At 42.8% G+C, this 26,683-nt stretch overlaps 2 protein-coding genes across 2 annotated transcripts in view; one reads left to right on the forward strand and one right to left on the reverse strand.

Annotated features, from left to right (window-relative positions):
• Positions 1 to 249: 249 nt before the first annotated feature.
• LOC119214192 (metal transporter CNNM1) lies at positions 250 to 14,242 on the reverse strand. Its single transcript, XM_037465782.2, has 10 exons — positions 12,558 to 14,242; positions 7,527 to 7,670; positions 6,161 to 6,301; positions 5,857 to 6,026; positions 5,547 to 5,646; positions 4,715 to 4,857; positions 4,079 to 4,316; positions 2,763 to 2,867; positions 2,459 to 2,554; positions 250 to 2,139 (listed from the first exon to the last, which is right to left on the reverse strand). The coding sequence occupies exons 1-10, from the start codon at positions 13,996 to 13,998 to the stop codon at positions 2,060 to 2,062; spliced, it is 2,658 nt and encodes an 885-aa protein (XP_037321679.1). The 5' UTR covers positions 13,999 to 14,242; the 3' UTR covers positions 250 to 2,059.
• A 3,082-nt stretch (positions 14,243 to 17,324) lies between these two features.
• hpse2 (heparanase 2) overlaps positions 17,325 to 26,683 on the forward strand; it is a 42,803-nt gene continuing 33,444 nt past the window's right edge. The window contains exons 1-3 of the mRNA XM_037464809.2: positions 17,325 to 17,763; positions 19,283 to 19,437; positions 20,174 to 20,335. Of these exons, the coding sequence (XP_037320706.1) occupies positions 17,483 to 17,763; positions 19,283 to 19,437; positions 20,174 to 20,335 (598 nt within the window). The 5' untranslated portion in view covers positions 17,325 to 17,482. The remainder of the gene's footprint in view (positions 17,764 to 19,282; positions 19,438 to 20,173; positions 20,336 to 26,683) is intronic.

Below are 26,683 nucleotides of genomic sequence, written 5' to 3' on the forward strand. Positions count from 1 at the left end.
ATAATAGTTAAAATTTTGCAAACATCAGTGAGAGAATAAAAACAAATTTGACAGGAGTAATATAATTAGTTCAGTCGATTTATTAATAATTAGGAAAATCCTTACGTAGAACTTGGTGGTCTGTCTCTTTGATCTTTGGGTAAAATATACATATATATATATATAATCTCAATTTTACATTACAAATGGTAAGTTTCCTTCTTTTTTTAAAGGCAAATATATATATATATATAATATATATACTATATATATATATATATATATAATATAAATATGTGTTAACCAACTGCAAAACCTTTCAAAGCATTCAGCTCAGAGACTTTATGATTCCCACAAATGATGTTGTTTCGCGTCTGTCGTCACATCAAAAGACTTCCCGTTGCATGTTCTGTGTACATAGAGGGGTCAACGCGAATTGCTTAGTACAGAGTCCTTTGTACTTACATGGACTTACCAAGCAGAATGAGGTACGTCACTGTGTGTGTGTGTGTGTGTGTTTGTGCGTGTGTGTTGACGTAGGTGCAGTGTCGGCGTGCGTCATATTGCTTTCCTCTTTCATGTCTTGCTCTTCTGGTTCCGTTGGGAAATGTACCTGCCAAGATTTTTACTTAGACCGACCTGACCTGCACATCCAATAATACTTTTCTTATTTGGATAGTAGATCATTTCTAGAACAATTGCTTTATTGTTTTCTTCAATAAGCAAGATGCTGTAGCCCCCACCATGAAAACTGCAGCCTTGCTTTGATGCTTTGCTTATTGCTTTTTCTCAAATGAAGCAGTTAAAAATTTTATTCATTTTAAAATCTTAATTCACATAAAATGTCAGTAAGTCACTTTCTGCCATTTAGAGGAGAAGTTACTGCAGATCTTCCTGCTCTTTCATGTCTTTACTAAAGCATGCATATGGAAAAACAGGGCTTTCTACAGGGCTTCATCTCTACACTAAAAGCAGCATAAACAAACATGCAAGTAGTAACAACTCTTTCTATAGAGAACACCCATAAGATCCTCCTGGGTCCCCAAAACCACAAGCTTACTTTTTGTACACATTGTTAGTAAATGAACTTTACCTATGAAAGTTGCTGATGTGCTGGCTTACGGAATGAATGGGATCGCCTTCTACTGGAGGAAAAGAAACAATAGGCCAACGCTTTCTTTCAGAGGTGCTAACATCAAGAGAAAAAGTAGATTATTGAGAGTGTTTGTTTTATAGGAGCACATTTAGGACAAATGCATTCATGTGGGAAGGACACATTTACTGAATATATGCATTTATGTGGCAGCAATGTTATGTAAGATTAGCTATACTGCTATCTACAAATTACTTTCAGTAATTCTGACACTTCTGTATAAAAATCAGCTAAGAAATTGTGTTTTCAACTTGCTGAGAGTTTAGTCACAGCATATAATAAGTAGCCATTTAGGCTGAGAAATAATGTATGGCTTTTTCATGTAAAAATTGTGCTCTTGTCTTGTGGCTTTTTGCTCGATGGCCGGTGTGTCTGGTGCTGTTAGCACTACTTATGGCAACATTAGAACAATTCCCTGTGCAAATAACATTTTCTTTATGTGGGAACTGCCTCATTATAAAACAGTAATAATAAAAAATTGTTATATTCGTCGGTCTGGTAAAATTTGAAATCTTGCACAGAAATGACCTAGAAGTTCCGTGTTGAGAGATGTGGTCGAGTCCAGGTGGCTTAAATGATATAACATTACATATAAAGTAAGCGTTTCCCTGCTTTAAAGAAAAACCAAACCTCCATGCAGTCCAGTGTAAGGCTGGATGAGTCCAACAATGTGTTGTTTGGATTCCTCCAAGCGGGTTTTTCTTTTGTAGCCGTCCGATCACTTTAAGGGTGTGAGGTCAGGCAGAGGACGGACAGAGTGGGGACCTGAGTGTTACCGGTGGCTAGATCACACGAGATGGCTCCGTCTCTAGTGGGAGCGCAGCCGCAGCATGGAGAGGGTCAGCGAGGGGTTGGTCGCCTAATAAGGAGGACCAGGCAGTGATGAGGGAGTAAGAAGCTTCATCCCTCCTCCTCAGTGACACTTTGCTAGCTGGTTACCGGTGGTTGCTCTGAACCTTCCTCCAAACTCTTCTCTCCATCCCAAGACTTTTTCCTCATCTTGTTGCCTAGAACCGGAGGAGAAATTCTGGTCGTCACTTGTTAAAACACCTGCCATCCCCGGTAGCTGCATCAGTTTATTTTGATATCTTCTTTCTGACATTTTTTAATCTTCCTCTCATTTTCTGTTGACTGAAGTAAGGGCTACTAAATCAAAGTAAATGAGTAAGATCCTATTGGAGCAAACGGTTGCATCTGACGAATCTGCTTGGCTGAGAAAGGAGAAGGTTGCAGCGAGGGAAGCTGTGACGATGTGTGTGTGTGTGTGTGTATGTGTGTGTGGGGGCGGGCTGTTGCATCGGCGTTTGTGACAAATGGCCTACTCACTCAATTTATGCAACAGTTTCATCCCGATGTTCTCCTCCGAGCTGGACGGGGAGCTGATGAAGGGAGAGGTGGAGGGTTGAGAGTCGGTGGGCACGTCTAAGAGAGAAAGTTAGACAGGTGATACGGCAGATGGAGGGAGATAACCCATACGGTGACATGTTGTAAACAGCCGAAAAGGTGAAACAGCATTTGGAGTAACTGTTACTATTGTTGGAACAAATGTTATTTCTTCTTTAAATGAAAAAAAGAAGAAACAGAAACAATCTCGAAAAGGAGTGAGTCTTTTCTTCACACACTCACTCACCATTCTCCCCATAATTTTCTGGCGGATCCTCATGGATGTAGGGAATCTCATCCATGCGGAAGAACACCGTATCATTTGGACTCCTCTGCCCGTCGGATTTACTTCCTGCAAAGAGGGAGGAAAATCATCAGCCTCCGACCGACTGCTCTCGTCTACACTCCAGCTGCTGGTTTGGACCTGTGCCTGTAGAGGGAGGTAAAGAACTTTCTATTTCCACGGCGACGGGGGTTTGAGGGTCCAGTACATTTTTGAGGTTTAAATTCCAACCTTCTAAGCATGAGCTTCAACCAGTGGATGAGATGTAGATGGTGAAATCTCTTGTTTGTGATTACAAATAAAACCTGGCGATATTTTTATAGCTGGATGCCAAGCGTTTCTCGACAATCGGCAGAACCATCTGTCTGGGGATTTCTCTTAATGACAGCACACATTATAAAACAGATAGGATGTGTGATACGCCCTGAACCTTGAAACCAGTACACATTGGATGATGCCATGTTTGTACCAGTTTTGAAAGTGAGTCACTATGTGTGTTAATGGGGAATAGATTCAACTTGTTAAACCTGTTCACCTTATTTAATCACTTCATTAGGATTGGCCAGTTTCCCCCCTTGTATCTAATCATGGATTTCTCCCGACCCAGTTCAGCTTCCATACTCACCTCTCAGCCCCGCCCACCTCCCCAACCCGTCACAGCACCGCCCACCTCCCCAACCCGTCACAGCACCGCCCCTTCATCTGTCACTCACCCAATCAGATCATGCAGTGCACCTATTAGCCACACCCACCTCATCAGCCCAATTACTCTCACCTGCACAGTCTGCTGCACTTACTCCTTTAATATTTAAACACCAGTCACACACACACACACACACACTGCCAGGTTTGTCTCTGACTTATGTCGGACTTTCCTGCTGCTACCCTCTTGACAATAAAGTAGGCCTATCTATCCAGTGAATCAATGAATCCACATTGAGTCTCATGGAGATGGCTAAACTTTTACATATCAGGGCTTTAGTGTTGCTGTTATTGTAGAAACTAAGTGATTGGGGAAATGTTACAATGAATTGATGTATTTAAGAGAGATTGAAGGATCAATGGCATTACTTTGACTACATACATTGTCATATTGCCCAACCCTATTTATATGTGGATTAAGGTGGCTGATAAATGTTACAAAATGTTTCCTTTAGAATTATTTTACCATTTAGACCTTACATTATCTGTGCTGTAATTTTAGCACTTAAATCAACTCGCCATTATAACGTAAAGACAATTTGCACAGTCAACGTATTCACGGCATCCGCGCCACTTACGGACGATCCGGTTTCTTTCATTGAGCTGGGAGGTGTTGCGAAGGCCACCGTGGGGATGGAGATGTGCAAGGCGTGCCAGCCCTAGGCGAGTGTGCGTCAGGGGGAGAGCGATGCTGTGTGAGCGGACCTCCGGGACTGGGTGCCTCCCTTTAGCATCGAGATCCACCGGGTCGGGTGTCTGAGGGGAGCTGTCCATCCGGCTGGCCAGGAGGGCGTTCTGGTAGTGGTTCCTGGTGATCTGTTGGAATGCAGAGAGCAGTTTTTAAGATCTGCATGCATGGCAAGAGCTTTATAGTGCACGTTGGCCCGGGAGCAAACGTGGGCTTCATTGGGTGGAAAGGGGAAAAGAGGTGAATGGAGAGGGCACGGACGTTATTTAAGGCTAAAATATTCAAGGTTGAAATGGAGCTTGGTGATTAAAGGGGAGAGGGGGTGTGTGTGGGGGCGGGCGGGCGAAGGAGACAGGATGGCTGGGTTCATGGAGATCAATGGGATTACAACATATAAAACGCCAGCGCTGCAGCAGAGGAAATAAAAGTGCACTTTCTTGCTTGTGTTCCCATTTTTCGCCCCTTCGCTGTGCAGGAAAATGATGCATTTCTTTGAGATCATAGACAGTGTTTGTGTGTGTGTAACCTTAATGATCTGCAGGTCTGTGAGCTGTCGGACAGAGTAGTCTGGTAAGTAGACCCCTCCTCCTGTAGAGAGCTGTCCCACGCTGCCACTCAGGAAGGAATCTGATTGGTTGAGGCCACTGCTCCGGGATCCGTACCTCGGACCTTAATAGAACACAAGCGGAAAGTGTATTTCTACATACAGCATCACCATTGGGTCAAAACCAATCAGAAAGTAAGAAATTGAATTTATTCATTGTCATTTTCACAATTCCTTGACATGCCCACACCTTACAAAATGTACTATACCTGTCAAATATACAGTATATTCTGTTGGTGCCATACCTGAAGAAATTTTCTTTTGAAAAAGTTTTAATTCAAGCGATAAGAGAGCAAGACAGCACTTTCAAGCTCGTTTCAAAGAAAATTGAGGCAGTTGGCCTTTACTCTGCGCTCTGAACAGTAACAGAAATCAAAAAGAAAATTGAGATGTAACAGTTCTCCAACTCCTTAAGAGAGAATTCTGTAATGAATGGATTTAATGAGGGATTCAGCTTGCTTTAGCTTACCCTGGAGAGAGAGAGAGAGAGAGAGAGAGATATGCTTTCTGCTTGCTCTGTGGTCTTAGATGGATTTCATATAATCCTGTGCAGGTCATGTCCTTCCACTGGGAAATTCTCTGAAATCTCTTCTTTTAATTACTTCCCACGGCTGCAGCTGCTTTTGATGTGCGATTTTTGCAGTAAAAACATCACTGCATTCATTTACAATTATTATGGGCAAAGAATCCATTTAGTCATCATTTTAAGGAAGAAACTGAGTTACATTGTTTTCACATGTGTTCACCAACTTACCAATAGGCAAGGGCGAGATGAGTGCTGGTATGCCATAATAGGAAAACGCTCCATTTTCAAAGCGGAGAGCCTCTTTTCCTATCTCTACCTCCACCCGGCCCTGCAAACCACGAAACAGCCATTTACAAACATTAGCTAGATGCTACTGGTGTGACACTTAATTGATTACTCATCTAATGGTGCTCACCACACAATATATATGCAGCAAAACAATTACAAGCACAGAAGAGGATATTGCTTCATAACGAATCTGCCTCTTCTGTCAGTAGTGTTATTTTCTGGTTTTAAAAGTAGCAGAAGAGGGATTTACCTGCAGAACGAGGACAAAGTAGTCCACGGGTTTGTGTCTCTGGAAGAGGTAGTGTTGAGGAGCGTGTTTGTTCTTGGGGTTGAACTTGAGGTCCTGCACAATAGTGGGATGTTTGATGAGACGCAGCAAGATCTTCTCCGACAGGTGGCACAGCCTAAAAGGCTCCACTTCTGCAGGAGAAATGCACACGCACACGCACACGCACACACACACACACACACACACACACACACTGATGTCCTTGTCCTGATTTTATTCTGCAATCAACTGTGTGCAACCACAAATACGCGGCATGCAGTGTTACCTGTTGCCAAGAAGCGGTGCGTTGCCAGCAGCAACTGGGGCGAGATCTTCACCTTCAACTCATTCTCTGCCAGTTTGAAGATAGAAAAATCCTGCATTTTCCTCTCGTGGTTGGACACGCGTCTTTTGTTCCGATTATCAGCTACGGGCAAAGAGATTTTAATTCAATTCAATTCAATTCATTTTATTTTGTATAGCCCAAAATCGCAAATTACAAATTTGCCTCAGAGGGCTTTACAGTCTGTACACATGCAACATCCTCTGTCCCGAAAACCCTCACATCGGCACAGGAAAAACTCCCCAAAATATGAAAAAACCCTTCAATGGGGAAAAAAGGGAAGAAACCTTAGGGAGAACGTCAGAGGAGGGATCCCTCTCCCGGGATGGACAGACTAAAGGTCCAAGGAAAGCCAGCGCTAATTTCATATATGCTTTATTACTTCATTGCATAGTACTTTCAATAATTCTTAGTTTGTAGTCGGTTCTACAGCTTATTCTTGTTACCACTACAATAAGTAAAAGCTACTTTGAGGTGTCACTGACCTCATTAGTTTCTACATATCTATTAGTAAATGTTTCTGCAGCAGCAGAAGGCTTGGGATAATCCATGTCCGATTGATAAATTGATTTATCCTCTGCAGACAAGAGGAGCATACATCCCATTAAATACATTGCATCTGCAGCAAGAACAGCTGGTGCTGTAAATACCTAAAGTGCAAAATCTGGGGGGATTTACCCCCCTGTGCTGCATATACAGTACACACGTATAGGGTAAGGATGCACATTTGATAATTTTAACAGCAACGCAAGTGCACCAATGACTGCAAACTTCAAAATTGAATGTCCATGGCTTATGGGATTTGTTTGTGGAGGTTACCCCACTTGTGTGCAAGCCCTGCAGTAAAATCCAAGTGAAAGCATGGAACAGATTAAATATGAAATGAAGGGAGTTTGACATTTGACTCCCTTTTGTGTCGAGAGCCTTCCCAACTAATTAAAGATGAGCGGATTACGGTGATTATCTGTGAGACTGGAACATTCATTTACATGATTTAATTATGCATCAACAATGAGAACAGAGAAGGGAGCTTGGGTTCAAAGGTTTAATGAGAAAACCGGAGAAGAGATTTTATATTTCATTATTCTATACGCTATAACGCTAAAGTGCTATTTGCAAGAGCCATGAATATTTCCATATACTGCATTTCTCAGTGATGTTCTGACACCACACAGCTGAACAAACTCAGGCAGCTGCTGTGACAAACTGAGAAAAAAATCGATTCACTGTGGAAACTGGAAATATAATGAAATTGATTCACATTGAATGCACCAGGGTCCTAATGCGCTGATTAAAACCTCACACTTACTATACAGGTCCGTCTCATCCACGATCTCCGACTTGATGATCTCCTCTATGACGTCCTCCAGCGTGACGATGCCCATCACTTCATAGAAGGGGTCTCCCTCCCCTTCGCTGTTCACCCGCTGCACCACAGCCAGGTGGGACTTGCCTGCGTTCATCAACCCCAAAAAAAAGAAGAAAAGGGTGAGTTTAAATGTTTTCACAATGCGAGTTAATGCTAAAAACTTCCAATGCAGATGGGTTGAGAGTCAACAGACTCCAACTGGATCCGTGCAGAGATGCAAGTCTGCATTATTTCACCAACAGAAGCCGAAAGGCCGCAAAAACACGAGAGAACTAAATCAGAGCTTGAATGTGACATTATTCAAATGTCATATTCGGCCCGTGTGGGTGTGTGTGTGTGTGACTCAGACGGGGAGAGGGTGGCCAAGGGGGGATTATTGTGACCCTTTGACAGTGATGAAGACTCGGGGCCTTACGTAAACACTGAGATTATGCAATCGGCCCGTGGATGCCTTCATCTGCTGACTAAACTGCCCGTGCTGCTGCCACCTCGCACAGATACACGTCCATGAGCACACACCCAGCACTCCCCCCTCAGTAAGCGCTAGGCTTAACGTGACGTGGCTGCAAGGTACGATGACACAAGTCGCCAGCAGGGTCTCCGAAAAAAAAAAAAAGCAAATGTGACAAGAAGTTAAAGACGCCACCACGGTGGAACATCACTGCAGCCACCAGAACACATTCAAAAACGCACACACTGTTTATTGTGACAAATAGTTTTTGCTGATGTTCATCTCACCGAAAAGGCTACAGATGATTTAAAAATAAACCTGTTATGTATTAAATGTACATTTCTTCTCATTTCATCCTACATCCAATAAATCGTCTCTACGACCATAGTTGAATTGTTTAAAATGAGACGGGCATATTTGGGAGATCGCTGCCCGGGGATGAAATGGCACAAATACTTTAATGCACTGCGACAAGAAAATCTGACCGACTGACAGGCAGACATCTCCAAACATGAAACTCTACGGTCAGGTTAGCTTCTCCGAAGGGCTCAGGTGAGTCACACGGTCGTATCTGCCTTCAGTCGGTGATTTGCCTGACCACTGCATTACATCACTCAAATGTTACATAAGACTCCTGCAGACCGACACACACTTACCAGACTCTCTCTCTCTCACACACACACACACACACACACACACGCCTGGGGCAAAACCGGATCTAACATGGATGTCCTTTTTGAAAATGTTTCTGCTCCACCAATTCCCCATGCTCCTTCAGTGAATGTTTTGTTTATGATTGTAATGTATCACGTTTCATAACAACATGCATTATTGTGTATTTTGACATTTGTCTCTCTCTTACAGCAATATACAATACTATACAAGGAAATGATGTATTGTTTCTATTACTTTTTCTGCCTCTCCTTGTTTTACACAGCTTATGCACACATTAGCTTATAAAAACTAGAAAGGGATGCCTTCTAAATTGGTTGGCTGTTAACTATAAGTCTGGCTTTTTTTGTATCTTTGTATCTTTTGTAGGTTGGTACAATACATTTTCTCGAATACAGCACATTTCATGGAAAAATATTTTACTTTTACTGATTTTACATTTGACATGCATTGCCGTCTCTATCAATGTATAGGACTCCATTTTCCACTGAACAGTGTGTTTGCTGTCCTCTTATTTCATAACTGGTGACATTTACGTCCTTTTCTCCGACACCGACCCCCCCCCCCCCCCCCCCCTCCCAGTGAGACGTCCCCACAGCTCCCAGTCAGGCTTCCTGGGCAGCGGGAGCCTTTAATCCATGCAAACAGGAGGTGAGAGGGGAAGGAAAAGGTCAGAGCTGAATTTTTCATGGTTGCTCTGCGGGTTTGGATGGCGACGACCCGCAGAGTGAACAAAGCTTCAAAGTCACCACAGGCCAACAATTAGGTGCAGACACACACACACACACGCTGAAGGGGAACTTTCCACCTAACCGTATAAATAACACAAAACAGGGTCAAACTGGGGCCAATGGATCACTAGTGTCAGGCCAAAGATATCCCTCATAATCCTGAACAAAATAAAGCCGTAGACCTGGGGCCTGTTTCAATAAGGAGGTTCAACCAACTCTGAGTTAAAACTTGAACTCTGAGTTGACTTACCCTGAGATGGGAAACTCTGAGTTTTCGGTTACAGAACAGCTGAAATGAGTTAGTTCAATCAACTCTGAGTTGACCTACTCTGAGTTAAGCGCGTGCACCACAACTATAAAAAGCCATTATCAATGGAGCGCAGATATTACGAGTCACCATGGCAACAGCGCCAGACAAAAAGAGGTCTTCATATTTTTCACCAGCAGAACTGGATGTGCTTATGCAAGCATATGGAGAGTACGAACATATATTTTTAAAAAAAAGCAACACGGCTGCAGCGGCGAAGGACAGAGAGTTAGCTTGGGAGAAAATAGCTGCTCGAGTCAATGCGTAAGTTTACATTTGAATTACTGTTATACAGTGTTGTGTGTAATTAATTTCTATGTAATCTAAAAACTAATTTAATTCCGTAATTTAAAGTAAAATCTGATGTAATTGCATTTAATGCTGCATAAACTATAAAGCAATTCTGTATAAAACAATAGTGGATTTAACATCAAATTTAAAAGATATATTTTTTCAAGAATAGTTCATGCAATTGTATAATGTTTATTTGAAAGCATTAAAAGTGCAGTTTCTTGTCTCTCCTTGTATTGTTCAAGTGGTTGAAGTTGATATGGGATTTAGAAAGTAATTAGTAATAAGTAGACCAATACTTTCTAGAGATAGTCATTATTACATTAATCTAATTACACTGTTGAAGAAGCCAGTTGTAGTTAGTAATATAAGTGACTTGCCCAACTGTTATAATATCAGAAGTGAAACTGGAAGAACAGTGTGTTATTCAACCTAATTTTAATTTTCATGTAGGTGCAATCCTGCACATTAATACTGTGGATGGACCTCCTGTTGACATAGTCCGCTTCATTTTCGGAAGGTGCAATGATGGGAATATGTGTGCCATCAATGCATCCAACCACATTCGGAAATCCTAAAAGGAATTCTATTATTAGTTTACTTCCAGGGGTCGCAGCAATATGCTCTTAACTGAACGTCATTTATCAGGTTAGCCTCATTTAAACCGATTTATACATCACTGACCTGCAATCCTGTGAAACTCCTCTTTGATGGCTTTCACGGCTTTGTGCCCAGGAAACAGCACAAAAATTCGGAGAAAGCGCTTAAGAGCGAGGCACACTTTCCTTACAACTCTGCAAACAGTAGCCTTACTGATATGTTCTGCATCCCCAATGTTATACAGAAAACTACCATTTGCAAAGAAACGTAATGCAACGCAAAGCATCTGCTCGGATGTTAGAGCACGGCCGCGATGGCTGATGTTTCTGATGTAAGGATGGATGAGATTATGGATGTATCTTATTGACTGTAAAGAAAAACGGTACCGCTCAAATAAAAATGAATATGGATATGACAAAAAATCCACTCTGGGTCTCAAAATCCTCTCCCGACGTAAATGCAACTCCCTACGGATTAATGCAGCCTCTTCATCCACAGGATCGTCCATAAAAGGACATGCCATTTCATTCACTTGATTTGATGCGCTCTGCGTGACTGAAATGTGCGCAATGAATGAATACCGAAAGAATGAATGAGGTGATTAAATACCACTTCCTCTTTAAAAAAGGGGAGGAGACGAAATAAACTCTGGGTTCCCCGAAGAAAACCTGCTCCCGACCAGGTTAGGTTCACAGAGTAAGTTGCCATGGTAACTGACTCTGAGTATAAGTTACCTCTCTTTCTGAAACAGGCTTGACTTACTCTGCTTTCTCAGGTTTAACATACCTCCCATTCTGAAACAGAAAACTCAGAGTTTCCCTCATTTCAGGGTTAACATACTCAGAGTTTTCACTTAACCTCCTTTCTGAAACAGGCCCCTGGTGACCTGTGAGTGGCATTATTATTTATATCCCTGCCAAGGTCTCCACAGTGTCGCCTCTCACATTCTAATCAGAACCACCGCTGCCTGACCGACCACGATTGAGCTCTCTGTCAATGAAACAGGTTTACATCCTAATCCCCCCCCCCTCCAACATAAGCCAATGTCAGTGAAATCCTTACATAACAGCCACTCCAGCAGCCTCTCATATGTCTCCATTTTACCGCGTGACGGTCAAGGGGAGCAGTTTGAGCTCCGCTCGGAATCAAGTTCAATGTTATCTTCCAGACTGAATGGGTCCCTGGGGTGAAGCGACGCACACCTTTTAGAGTAGTGGAACACACACTATCCATCACTGCACGTTTGTGAGTGCCATGAAGGCGCTTATCAGCAAAGACGCTTATCAGACCAAAGATGTGTGAGTCAGAGAGGGATAGAGATTATATTCATTACTTCTGACATTCCAGCTACTGTTCTCTCTCTCTCTCTCTCTCTCTCTCTCTCTCTAGATTCCTCGTTGCCATGACATTAAAGTGCAGATCTGATAACCGCTGCACCTATAAGGGAAGCAAGCAGGGGTGAAGGGGGCATACAAAGCTCAGCGTTGTTGTCATGGGAAAAACAACCTTTCACAACCTTTTCAAGGTGACCCCATTCTGATCTTTGGTAGCCTCTAACTTTTTTTGGGGGGGGGGCTGAACCATGCTCACTGTGTGACACTGTATCAGATTTCACATGTGGCCCCCACTGCTCCCGGGATCAAAGAGCTTAACTGGCAGGCCCCCTGTGAGCCGGTGGAATGATGACTTCTGCACAGAAAACTTTTTTCCGGTGCAAGGTCACCTCAAAAACATTTAACTCCGAGGAAGCAGGGGGCAGCTTTGAGATTGTTCCAAGATATCTATGTGGCGCCTCCCACCCTCAGCACTGACATCTTGCTCGTAAGTTATAAGTTCTGGACATGCAAAAACTAAAGACACAACCGTTGCAGAGTACTTCTGAAGCCCTGAGCTCTGAAAGGATTTAAAGCGGAGGTTACCTCTCTTAAATTCCTCCAGCATCACGTCCAGCTTGGTGTCATTGAACACGCAGTGCATGGGATGCTTGTAAAACTGAGTAATTGTTTTCAGGGGCGTGCAATCGTCTGGATCCACGAAGGCCAAGTCTTTGACGAACAGTATGTCCACGATGTTGGACCTGTCGTTCTCGAAGACTGGAATCCGGGTGAAACCGCTCTGCATCACGTCCGACATGGTGCAGAAATCCAGCGTGGCGTCCGAGGAGATCATGTAGCAGTCCGACAGCGGGGTCAGCACGTCTTCCACGGTCTTAGTCCTCAGCTCCAGCGCTCCCTGGATGATGTTGAGCTCCTCTTTGACCAGGTCGTGGTACGGATCTGTGACGCGAAGCATGGCGACCAACTTCTCCCTGGTGTAGAAGCTGCTGATCTCTTGGTGCAGCAGGAGGTCCAGGATTTTTGACACTGGGTAGGCGATGGGGAAAAAAACCAGCATCAGCAGGCGGGTCGCGCACAGCGTCTTGGAGGCGATCGCGAGACTGTGCCTGGACGCCAGTGAGTGAGGTAAAATCTCGCCGATGAAGAATATACCCAAAGTGCAAGAGGCTGTCGACAGAGCAGTCATCCCTAAAATCTGACACATCCACACCACAAAGCAGGTATTTGTAAGCACGTTGCCAAGCACCACGGTGCACAGGATGTAGTTTCCGTGTTTACGCACCGACTCTATCTTCCGCGCGTATTTCTGCTCCTTGTCCGTGCCACTGTTTTGCAGGACCCGCAGCTCCACGGGGTCCAGGGCCAGCATGCTTATGTTCAGACCGCTGCAGAGCGCAGACAGCCCCAACAAGAGGACGGAGACACCTGCCTGGAGCCAAACATCTGCCCCCGGAGGTCTCTCCGCCACCGCCAACCAAAAGTCTTTGGTGCTGAAATGCTCCCATTTCACTCCATCAAACGCGCACATGGAGTAGTATTTGATCGACTCGCCTCTGCGCAGGTCTTTCGCAAGCAGTTCCACCAACACTGAGTTGTGACTTGATGAAGATTTGAATGAGCCCAGCAGCTCGATGTCCGAACTCCGGGCATTCTCCTCTTGGCAGGGATTCGCCGCGGACTGGAGTCGCTTCTCCCCGCTCTCCCCACCTGGTTCCTCTATAAACGCGATCCACGGAGCGGCGGGAGCGGCGTCCGGTCTGCCGCTGACGTTCAGGCTGTTGCGATGCTCCGTAGCAGGGAATGCGGAGTAGTAAACCCTCAGTACGAAGCGGGTCCCCTCCGTCGCCCTCAGAACCCCATCCTGCACGGACAGCTCTCCCTTCAGGGTGTCTTCCGGTCGGACGCCAAGCAGCGCCGCTGTCGGGGCCGGCAGAGAGGAGAGGGTGGCGGTGAGAAGGAGGAGAGAAAGCTGGTGCGGATGCAGGATGCAGCAGAGAGCATCCGCAGCATCCGCAGCCATCATGCTGAATGCACTACTGAAGGGCACGGGAGAAACGGGTCACGTGGTCTGCGGATGGGATGGATGCAAGCAGCTGGGTGGCCATGGCCACGCAAAAGAGGATGGTACGAAGGACAGAGCGGGGGAGAGAGAGAGAGAGAAAATACAGGAGCTCTAGAGTCCTCGAATATGCATGACACATCGTGACGTAGTCCTGCCTTATTCGCTTTTTGACACTTTCTAAAAATAGAGGCACGAAATGCCGAGCGATGAATGATTAATGTGACCCACAAGGGATCAAAGAACACTTGCCGCTGGCTTTTAGAAACCCCTCAATAGGCTAGAATTGATTCAAAGCACATGCTAATGTCACCAGTATAATGAGGAAAATTACATATAAATGTAAAAATGTAAAGGGACCAAAAATCTGTTGAGATTATTTTTTGGCCGAGTTTTTATCAACTAAATATTCGTGCTTTTTTGGGGAGGACAATATTATTTGGCGCAGCAAGTATCACACAGCAAAATGTGTTTTTGCAGAGTCCACTAGATGGCGATATTATCACCTGTTTCTGAAAATACGTCGACCTAATGCCTGTAGGATTCAGTGTTTGAATTTATTTATTTACCAAAAGGTATCTTTATTTTTTCACAATGCACCTTCCATAACAAATTGAATACTTGTTCAAGTCTCTCGGCACAGTTTTAGAAATATACATTTGCATCCTGCAGCATTTGTAATCACAAATAACTTTATACTGTGCACGGACGCACGTGACGGCACATCAAGAACACAAAGTAGGATAACGGATCCTTAAAAAATATATTATTTTTTATTATTAGTTCTTGCTCATTGATCAGTTATTGGTCACATGTTGATGAATTACGTCCTACCAGGTAACGCTCCACACGGGCTCACTGCTTTCCATCACACATCCACAACATTTGGAGAACTTGGTACACAACAACATAGAAGAGTAAAATCAAATTCATCTCACAATCTTCTGTCGGATTATGTCGGAAATGATAATAAAATAAAACTTTATTTTGCATAAAACGTTTTGTTGATTTAATTTTATTAAACTTATCTTCACAACAAAAATCTAAGAAAATAACTAACATTGCTCTACAGAACCTCTGTGGCTAAAAAAGGTTTATTATATAAAAACTCTACATTCTATACCCTGGCATTTGATCGCTATTTATGAGATAATACTTTTATCGATCCTCGAAAGCAGCGATTGTTACACTGAAAGTCCGATCAAATTCCATAATAATATGAAATGTATTCAACTCTTATGTTTTGTTAGGCAAACCTACATGGGTCCAGTTATTGTATAATAACAATTCTCCAAAGGGCAGGATTTAATTTAAAACTGTTGCACTGAACCTCCTGCGTGAATTATATTACATTTATAACGACTGATCGTATCTGTTTTCCTTTAAAAATGCTCCAAAAATACAAACACACCATGCTCACACAAACACGTGTAATTATGCTGTTTTTATACATTTATTTTGAGGTATCGTTGCGGTTATGTTCATTTTTTTGTTGTTAGTTTAAAAAACACGCCAGATTTGTTATTCACTTACTCGTTGCATGGATCAATCTGTAAAAAAAAAAAAACGTGGTTAATTGAACCCACATGTAAAACGATGTGTAAACAAAATGACCACAATCAGCTATGTGGATCTGCTTATAAATAAATGATACATGACACTGGATGAGTCTCAGGTATTCATGCCGGCTTTCATCTTTGTGCCACAGTGGTGCATCTGGCTCTCAGTGACCCAAACATTTTCCGTTTCACGTTTAGTTGAAGAATTAACAAAGCACTTTTAAAAAAAATGATGCGTCTTTAAAAACACTTTTTTAATGGGTTTAATTCTTTATTGAGAACTTTGGTGCGTAAAACTTCAGACACGTCGAATAATTGTGCGGGTTTTTTTGGCACGTGAGTCGATGTAGGCCGAGAGAAAGTATTATGGGATTTACTCGGCGCTCACGCAGTTTGCTTTGAGACAGCAGTTATCTAAACACATCTGAACCCATCATCCTGACCTCTTCTCGTCTTCTCGCTGGGGAAAAACGGTACGTACAAATCACCAGTGCACCCTCCGCGTCGCGTCCTCTCTATTTCAGGGTTGATTTCAATACTTCAGTGCTTTTTGTTTAGCGGTTTTAAACGGGATGGCGCCACAGATCTGTCTTGTACTCCTCACAGAGCACTGAGGTCAACCTTTCCGATGCTCCGGATCTCCTGGAACTGCACAAACCAGGCCGGGCGAGTGTTTGTGGAGGCCGTTTCTGATCCAAGAAAAGGTTTATATTCACCAAAACCATTAAAGTTGTACTTTACCCTCAATAGCGATTGATTTAGCTTGACACTTTTGACTTAATCTTCACTTATATATTCTTTAACTATTCCCATTACGATCTTTTTTATTTATTCTGTTTATTATTGTTGTCCTTTGCGTATTCATTTGTCAACTTGTTTCTGAATGTGCTGGAGGCTGAAGTTTGACTTGATTTTTTTTATACCAATGAGATTTGGAGATGGCAACATCCAGTTTGACCCCTTTCCAAAAAGCATTGAAAACAAATTTACGATTCCAGTTTCTACACATGGAGCCCACCTATAAACTCTTTATATGACTGATCCAGATGTGTGTTTGTTGCACCGAGGGTGACACGCAAAACAAAGGGCCGTGACGTATCCTGGGCAGTCGGTCGTTTAAAGCAGAGCAGCAGGAACATGAGATATATTGTTGACAAGAATGTATTTTTTCTGATTTTGAAGAATGTATTATTTTCTCTCTAATTGCGTAGTTGGTTTTCTGTTGGAACATGCAGTGTGTCTGCACTTTGTGAATTGCAATGCAGTTTTTGAAATAACAGTGCCCCATAAGGGCTACGGCCAATTATCAATTTTTTGCAAAAAAAAGCAAAATGTATATATCAAATTGAAATAAACATTACTCATCTTAATTGATTATCAATTATCAATTTAGGTGAGTAATGTTCATTTCTTTTTTATTCGAGTGCATTTTAATCTCAATCATGCTTTTCTCGAACTGAATAATATTTTACCCACGATTTAAAAATGATGATGATGACATACATATTTGTGTATTGACGTTAATTAATCAGAAAAAAACTCCTTTATCACCAGTATTTAGAAGACGATCCACATCTTCTCAGTGTGTTGTACCGATACCTCAGAGAACCTTTGAGGGGCGGTGCAGCCTCCTCTCCTCCCAGCTTCTGGCTCTCCGTACTGGGAAGGCTGGCTCGGGGCGTGCGCTCTTGTGAGCAGCTCCCAAAAAGCTAAGAGGGGCGGGGGGCAGAGGGGGTGAAACAACTAGACAGGAAGACAGATCCAGATCGATGAGGCCGAGGTAAAGAGCCACCATCGAACTTGGCTGAAGCAACGTTGTTCTTCTTCTCCTTTTTTCCCCGTTAAGCCTTATTACGCACACTCATCCTCCTGTCCTCCAAACCAAGAAGATGCCCAAATCCTCACCGTGTGTATTCCCAAGGTCCTTCCTGTGGCTGGCATCTTTAGTCGCTTTGGTGGTGCAGTCGGTGCTCTCTTCCTCCTACTCCTCTTCCTCCTCCTCTACATATCAGATATCTGTACCCGGACGGAAGCGGTCGGGCTTTATGGAGAGGACGCTGGTTCTCCTGGATGTCAACACCCGCAGTCCGATCCGAGTCCTCAACGACAACTTCCTTTCTGTGCAGCTAGACCCTTCGATCATCAAAGACGGCTGGCTGGACTTTCTGAGGTACCAGAAAGTTTTCATTTTCATCTTTTAATCATTACGCACGCAGCCACGTTGTCTGAATTGACATGGAGTGAGCCTGCGTGTGTCCTCCTCACTCAGGGAACTGTGGTCCAATGTTCCACGTTACTGAATGGTTTTCCTCGACTAGCATGGTCCCAAACTATTATATAATTTAATAAGGAGATGCTGAGAGTGAGGGAAGGGTTCAAAGGGTGTCTTTTGTCTGCTGTTATAGGGCGCCTCGTGTTTACAGACAGTATGAATTGTGTATTTAAATTAGACAAAATTGTGTGTCCCTTACACGTGTAGAACAATAACATTTGAATTATTTTCTCTTAGACGACCAAAAGTCCACCTGTGTTGTTTTATTATTCTTGTAAAATTACCTTTAAGAGTCACTGTTTGTATTTACTATGAACAATCCAAATGTTGGGCGACGTTTGAATCGAGAATTTTCATCATTTTATTTATAACAATGTGACTATTCTAATACTTTATTTCAGTTTATGAATGAAACGGAACCATTGTCAGAGATATACATGATCTAGAAAGTGATCGACAGAGCAAAACACTGCATCAGTTCGTCGAGTTCACTTTAAAAATTTGGAAAGCATTTACCTTCAAAACGTGAGCAGAGCACGCCTTCATTTTACAAAAAAAACACAACAAAGTTTTTTTTTTTTTTCAGTCCCACGACATCAGACATGAGCACCATTCTCTCTCACGCGCTCTTCTGTTCATCATTAATGATTAATATAATAAAGGTACTATATACATTCCACCCTCATAAACGTGAATCTGAGTTGTTTGGCCGGAGATAACACGCGCTCTGGACTGCAGTCTGTAGGCCTGTCGCTTTCACTTTAGGAATCTTGTGTTATTTTAAGTCGTGTTATTTTAAGCCGACTGCCACGTAGGCTGTCAATAAAAGTAAAAGATCCTCATGTACGTTTTTCTTAACATATAACGTCATATGCACTCGATGTGAACTTTCCCATTTTTGTCATGGAGTTCAGTTTGTCGATATATAATAAAAGCAATGAAATACTAGCCTATTTGTTATCAAAGAGAATTCGAGATACATTTCACTTGCATTAAGCACAAAAATAAGAAAAACAAGCTTGGATTTAGGCGAGTTCGTTACAGATTATTGGAAATTCAGTATTTCACAGGTGTTCATTCGAAGAGTTTGTCGAATCCAAAATAGTGGTGCATGAAACCATTTGTATGTGTGTGTGTGTGTGTGTGTGTGCACTTGCTGTTGTAATTCTTCCTTTCCTTCTTGGGCCTGCTAATGTCTAGAACAGCATGGCTGACGTTGTGTGCTTGTCCCGCAGTGCTTGAACAGCACAACATTTGTATTTCTGTCAGGACATATTTTGTGGAAATAAAAATACTCTATACTATATATACTATATACTACTAAATATGGCTAAATCGGGTGGAATTGGTTAATACTGCGTGTAAATAGGACGCCGCGACGTGTTCATCGTGTTCATTCGCTCCTCTGTGTCCGCAGCTCCAAGCGCCTCGTGACCCTCGCGCGCGGCCTGTCTCCGGCCTTTTTGCGCTTCGGCGGAAAGCGAACCGACTTCCTGCAGTTCAACAACCAGAAGAACCTCGCCAAATTCAGAGGGCCGGGGCCCGACTACTACCTGAAGAACTACGAGGACGGTAATTAGACACGACGTTTCTCTCTCTGGTTGACGAGTTATATTCTTCTGTTCCTCGTCTGCTCGTGTTGTTTTTTCCATCTTTAAATGAACAGTCGGACGCACCGAGTACATTTGAGTGCAAAACCGTTTCCTCCAAATGTTACATCGGTTTTCTAATTTTAAAAGCCTAAAGTTCCCTTTTCAAAGTTCCAAGTAGTCACTTTGTAAGGGGGGGGGGGGCTTACCTAACACTGGCACTAAATTCATCCCATTCTCCGCGAGAGGTGCTTCTCATATTTACAATTAATTGGGCTGAAAAAATATTAGTAACACCTATCTGCTCACAATTCGCATTCCCCTTTAAAAGAGCCTCAAAACACAACCTCCGACATCACCACAACATTTAATTAACACCTCTTTCGGTTTCAACAAAACCTGAAACTAAGACTTCGGGGTTTATCTGAAGGTCCGTGAAGTAGACATCATTAGTTCCAACTCAATGTGTTGTAGCCTCCATAGATGTTGTTTTGTAACATAGCTTCATATAACATGAATTTTTGTATTTTTCAACACTGTGTCTTTGCCATTAAAATGTTTCCCTTTTAAAAGTACCAACAAAAAGTACTTGCAAATAAAAAAAGAAAGAAAAAAATAATCCTAACCAGTGTTTTTTTGACATTGTTTGTTGAAATTCCTGAAGACAAAAGTATATCCGATTGGGCTTCATTTCTTCCATCTATGCCGACTCTATGCAGACATAGTGCGCAGTGACATTGCATTGGACGAGCAGAAGGGCTGCAAACTGGCCAACCACCCCGACATAATGCTGGAGCTGCAGAGGGAGAAAGCGGCCACCACGCAGCTCGTCCTGCTGAAAGAGCAGATGTCCAACATCTACAGCAACATCACGATAACAGGTAGGACATTACACACACTAAGCCGGTCTTTTTTGGTTCACTGCTTATGTCCTGAAAAGCCTTTTTGTCCATGTCCACCTAGCACAGCCTGTACTTAGCAGGTCATGCACGTTCATGCAGATGCGTAAGTGCACACAGGCCCGTTTTTACACACACACACACACAAGGTTCAAAGCATGCCAATGTAAACCATCAGCTTTCTAAATGACAAATGCAATTTGTAGAGGAGGAATGTGGGGATGGATGGAGGAGTGCAGCAGCAGAGGCTAGTAAACAGAGCACAGGCATTTTCACTGGTTACAGTTAACTCAAACCGACCGCAGAAGGAATTGTGGAGTCCTGACTTTGGGTGGGCTGCCCTTCTTATCTGTGTCTGTGATTGACTAAATGAGAAACTGCGAGAGAAGAGATTACGCGAGGGACTCGTTGTCAATGAGTCAGTCCATAACAAAGGCCAAGTCACTGTCAGAAATCATCAGCTAAGTGTTTGCATGGATTTAAAGAGCTGAGAAGTAAACGTCGGTAGGTTGCATTTAAAGAAAAACAGTTTAGCTCTAATCCCTGAGAAATTGTAAAAGGAACAGCTTTGTTGGAACAACACACCAAAAAAGTCTTCACTGCACTGTTGCCTCTTCTTACAGAAACACACAGAGGTTTTATCCTCTTTAACATCTTGAAAAGATAGTGGGTGCGGAGGGGTTTATTAGAGAGCCACCCAGAAAGAGAGTTTTGAAAGCCAAAGAGCTCCCGGAAAAATAATTGTGGGTTAGGGAGTTGAATCCAATCAAAGAGATTACATTACTATGTGCTACGCAGGAGCAAACGACTTTAGATGGACATTACTATGTGCTACGCAGGAGCAAACGACTTTAGATGGGTAGAAAATGTAGATGTGGAACGCTGTCCCAGCAGATCCAGATAGATTTTAAAATATTTGGCCATTGGTTTTGTAAAGACGTTGATGAATGAGTTGATCAAAGAATCCAAATCTACATCAAGTGAACTCCGTTGGATGTGTCACCAATATGTTCATTTATTTTATACACACAACCGGTGACCTCGGCGATGTGTTCTCTATGATTTCGGAGGGTCTCGCTTCACTGGTGTGACCTCACTGTGTGTTGCTGTAGCGAGTAATAGATGTGGAACATTTATTAGCTGTTTAATTCCATCACGCTCAAGTCCAACAGTCAAAACACGGCCATGTTACATTTATCAAAGTATCAAAAACACAGGTTTTGGCGGTATGGGGCCAGTTTAGTTATTAATCTTGTTGTGTTGCAACTACAGAAAATTAGGTCATGTGACTTTGAATATTAAAGTCTTAGAAAACGTATTCCTATACTAATTATTGGTCATGCATGAATTGTAAACTAATAAAACCGTCTTTGAGACAACTAGCCTCTTTCTCGCACACGTCATATGTGTAACGTCTCTCAAAATTAGGACCTCATTTCCCATAAACCCCGCTGCTTCCTGTCGCAAAAAGGATGTTCCCACTTGCTCACCACTTGGTCTTCTTGGTGATAGTCAAGTAGAAATGAGCATAGACATTATTTTGATGTAGCTCCTTCAAGCTGAGACTCTTGTGGAATTCCACAAATTAAAATGTTAATATCTAAACTGATTTCACAGTTGGAATTAGGATAACATATCACATGTTGACCTAATAGAACCTGTGGTGATAATGATCAACACTGAATGTTATTTCCCACACACTAGACATTTCTAAATTATTTTAACAATTTATTAATGAACATATTGAGTATCTTTTCTTTTGAAATATGTAGCAAATATGAACTCCTAATGTGATGGGTTCTCTTTATGGAGTATGTTGCTGTTTCTGTAGTAGATATAAGGCTTAGAGTAGCTGTTGAAGCCATGCAGAGGGATACTATTTACCCAAAGCTGATGTATTTTGAAGTGAAATACTCATTATTTCTGACTCTGTTTAAATAACTCAGAATGTGCACTGATGATCAGCCGCAGAGGTCCTGAAAGTGTGAACATGTTTGCCTAAGAGGCTCATTATTACCTTCAGTTAGACTCTGAGCATGTTGTGTAAACTAGAATCCATGCATCCCGGTGACGGAGAGATGCACGCTTTATGTTTTTCAAATACGGTCTGGTAACAATCAGTGAAGATTCATTGTGTGTGGGTGTGGGCGCGCATGTGTGTGTGTGTGTGTGTGTGTGTGTGTGTGATGGCAGTAGTTGTGTGGAGGACCTTTAACAGTCTTGCTCCATCCTTTTCCACTCACCACTGTCTGACCTTTGACCCAGCCTTGTTAGAGCTATCAATAATGGAGCCACTCTGAGCCAACACACACACATTTGCACACACACGTTCAGCTCGGGAATGCAGTCTAGAAAGTATCCCAAGTTCAGACAAGGTCATGGTCAGGCTTATTTCACATCTCTGCAGAGGAGCCTTTCCCTCCTCCAGGCATCACTTCTTCGACTCTTTACTCTTCCTCTGCCTCATCTCTTCTCTCCTCTCCACAACTTGACACCTCTCCCTCATTTCCCCCCCCCCCGTGTTTACTGTTGGTTTAGCTGTGTATATTGTGACTTCATGTGAAAGTACCATGTTTATTTGACACTTCAGAGAATGAGAGCCAGTCAATCCGTTCAACTTCTGACCTCAAAGGCCTTACTCAATTTAGGAATTCCTATACCGTGTTATTGTTGTAGTCTAAGACGGCGATCAATATTTGAGAACACGGGTAAAAAGAAAATCCCCCCAAAACATAGAAACTGGAGGAGCAAGAGTCAAACATGGGATGTTTTCAGTTATAAGGTCTGCAGATGCTCGTGGAACAGGGACTAGGAAACGTATTTAGCTATTTCGGCTAGAAGTAGCAAGGATTTCTCTTTGAACGCTTCCGTTGACTCACAGCAGATCAGAACCATCCTGCACAGCTGGAGGGGATGTCGACATGAGATGAACGTGAATATGTCGTGGCCAAGTGAATTGCAATTCACTCGAAACCTCGGATAACACCTGAGCATCAGTGGATGAGCATCGGATATTTTGGGACCCGTGGAGGTTCGTGGAAAGAAAAACACAGTGACGTTGAAAAAGCCAGTTGTTTTGAATGTTCTTTAGTTTTCTCTATGTGAGAGTAAGGCAGTATTTCCAATCACTGGATCCGCTGGTAGCAACTGGAGCACAAAGCACCGCTGCTGTGGCTGCTTTAAAAGCGGTTTTAATAGGCAGAACGGAAACAAAGCTTCCACCACACCGCTTTATCCACGGGGGTCATACTTGTAGTCGTACTTTTACTGAAATGTTCTGTTTAGAGACATCGCATTAATGAACCTCGTCTCAATGAGCCAAAAGTTGGCGTCATAAGTATCCCGTTCTCTCTCTCTTTCCTTTCTGATCTCAGAGATGCAGAGCATTTAGCATCACAGGTGTTTTCTAATCAGTTGTTAGACTGCTGAAAGTACATCGGTCACTAATGCCTGAGCCGCTCCCTTTGAACGCACACAGAGCTGCAGCGGGCACGGTCAGAACCGTCTCACTGGGAGTTGCAGGGCTCCATGGAAAGGAAACATGAGAACGACAAAATGGAGGTGTGACTCAACACTAATGTAACCCTGCTTTGCGTTCACAACAAACGCGCAAGTGCAGCGGAGCACGGCCATTATTTGTCAAGTGGCTCTGCACTCCTGAACAGCTGCATACGCCGGAGTGGGGAGAAGTCCGCACTCACCTTATTTTCCAGCAGTTTTGGTGCCTTTCTGAATTGAACTTTTCCCCCGAAACATGCTCATCTCCGAAGATGCGTGTTCTGGCCTCACGGGAGGCGCAGGACTCGGATGGTGGGAGTCGACACCCAGTCACAGACCAGGAATTCAGTTTCAAACATTTAACATTTAACCATCAAAACTATCTTCAACTTGAACAATTTCTTTTGATTTCCTACCTTTAACCATTCCCGAAACAGTGTCTATTTCCAATGTCCATATTCTTTCAGTAACTTAACCGTTCCTAGGTTGCCATGCGCGAATGTACTAGAAAGCAGGGTTTAAAAATATGTCGCCAGTGGACATTTTCACGGAATGTTATGCAGAATTGTCCAGTGTTGAGATGTCGTGTGACAGAAAATGGAGGAAATGTGAAGTTTGTTTAAATCTGAACTGTTCTCTAATCCTGCCAGACATGTGCCCGATAATATCAAGTAGGATGGGGACACCAAGAGTAAAATAGTTTAGAATGCAGTGATTGTTTGCAGCATCCTAAATAGCTGCTTTGCAGGATGTTTAAAAACACATTTGGGCTCCACTTCCTTCTCCAACAAACTACCCCGTTAATGCCGCGTTAGCATGCGCACTATAAATAACTAAAGACCACACATTTATATAATTTTGCAATCGCGTTGTCTGAGTAACCGAAGGGACTGGAGGGAAATGCAAACCTGACCAACACAAAGAGTCACTAAACAGGACACGAGGGGATGTTAAAAAGTGGGGAAGACAAACAACAGAAAGGAGGATTTTTCTGAACATCTGTGAATGGATTGAAAGAGTTTTCATTAAAACAAACTGGCGCAGCTGTCGATAGTCAGAGGGCCCTCTAGTTATAACTTTCAGTTTGCACTCGTTTGAAGAAACCAAACATACTCTCTTGTAACAGTGAAAAAGGGGCGTCCTTCCGATTGGATCTGCTGTGCAACTCTTGCGGTGCCTTGTCCACACTTTCCTTAAATTCTCATGTTCAAAGCTCATTTATAAGGAAGAAGCAGAACAGTTCGACCGGTATCTGCCTCGCCTCCTTTGATTGAAGATGCCCCAGTGAGTATGCGCGCACTCTCACACACAAGGTGTGAACTGCGCTGGCCGCGTTGCAGCTGCCTCAGTGCCGGGTCCATCTGTCCAGCTCGCTGCAAAAATGCAGATTTATGAGTTTCTCCCGCCAAGTTTCACACTAATGCCGCATTACGGCCAGTTAGCCGTCGCAGCAGGAGAAAGATTATATCCCGCTTTGATTTGTTGACATCCGTGATGGTCGTATTGGATCTGAGCCGTTGCTGTTGCTCTTGGAAAATAAAGAAGTAAAACAAGGCTGAGTGTATGTTTCTAACATTATGTTTGCCTGACTGTTTGCTTTTCTGAAGTTTTTTTAAATAAGTGGATACGTGAACCTGCTGAGTTGTTGTGCCAACATTATTACCTCTTTTAATATTAATTGTCAGGCTGAGAAAGGGAACATGAGATACACAGTAAGAGGAGAAGTTCTTCCAATGGTCTGTGTTCACATAGTAAACTGAACTAAGACATGCAGGATTCCATGAAAGCACCGAGCTGAAGTGAGCTATAGCTGCCCATTGGAAATTGGTTTTGTACTCAGTGTTTGGTTCAATGTAATGCTTATTGGCAAATCATTTAAATGATAGAAACAAATGGATTAAGTCTTCAGACTAGACCTCAGAAGGCTGAGAGAATAGCAAAACATTTGCCTGGCATCAAGCAGGAACTACTGATATAAACCTTGGCATGTGGTGATGGCCGCCTCAGCCAGCTGGCAGCTCCTGAACCAAACCAAGGCACAGTTAGTGCATTCACTTGAATAATGACTAATAACTTCATCATTTGCACAATTGAGCAAATTTCCTGCACTGTTTTAGTTGATGGACGTGTGTCTCATCCACGGATTTCGGCTGTGTAAGAAGACATTTGTGTTCTTTATCTCAAAACCAACTCTGCTGTTTTAGTGTCTCATGGTTTTTAGTTAGTTTGCTACATCTTTTTATCATGGTTGTTTAGTCTTTTTGGTCACACTGTGCATCTTTTGGGTTGTGTTTGAACTCCCGTTTGTTGTTTTTTGTGTATCTCCATTTAGTGCCATTCTTTACATAGAGTTTTGATCCAGAATAAAGAACACTACTTTTTCACAAATGGAGGCTTTACACAAGGAGTATCAGACAAATGAGCTCTGTCAGAATATGAATACAATAAATTACATCACCTTATGTCTTGTGTGTGTTTGATAGAATTTTTCTTGTGCTATTTCTTTCACCTTCTTACCCGTCAGTTTTCAATTATCAGCAGTGAAGTAAGCTCAGCATCACGAATTCTTGATTGCCTTATTGCCTGCTTTTTTTCCTTCCCTCTTTTCCACATGGCCCGTACGGAGTCAGAAGTGTCTGTTTTTCGTTGATCAATAGAATACCTAGAGTGTTTAAAGCATGGATGGACATAACATGCAATTCCATGTGTTTGCAATATGCTCCGAGACAAGTGCCAGCAACCTGCATACGAATGTCATTTTAATAGCCTGATGCATGGGAAATGTTTGAAAGCAGTCCTCTCCCTCCTATGATTGTTTGGCATGACATCCAG

The sequence above is a fragment of the Pungitius pungitius genome, chromosome 13, assembly GCF_949316345.1.
Source record: "Pungitius pungitius chromosome 13, fPunPun2.1, whole genome shotgun sequence".
Taxonomy (NCBI): domain Eukaryota; kingdom Metazoa; phylum Chordata; class Actinopteri; order Perciformes; family Gasterosteidae; genus Pungitius; species Pungitius pungitius.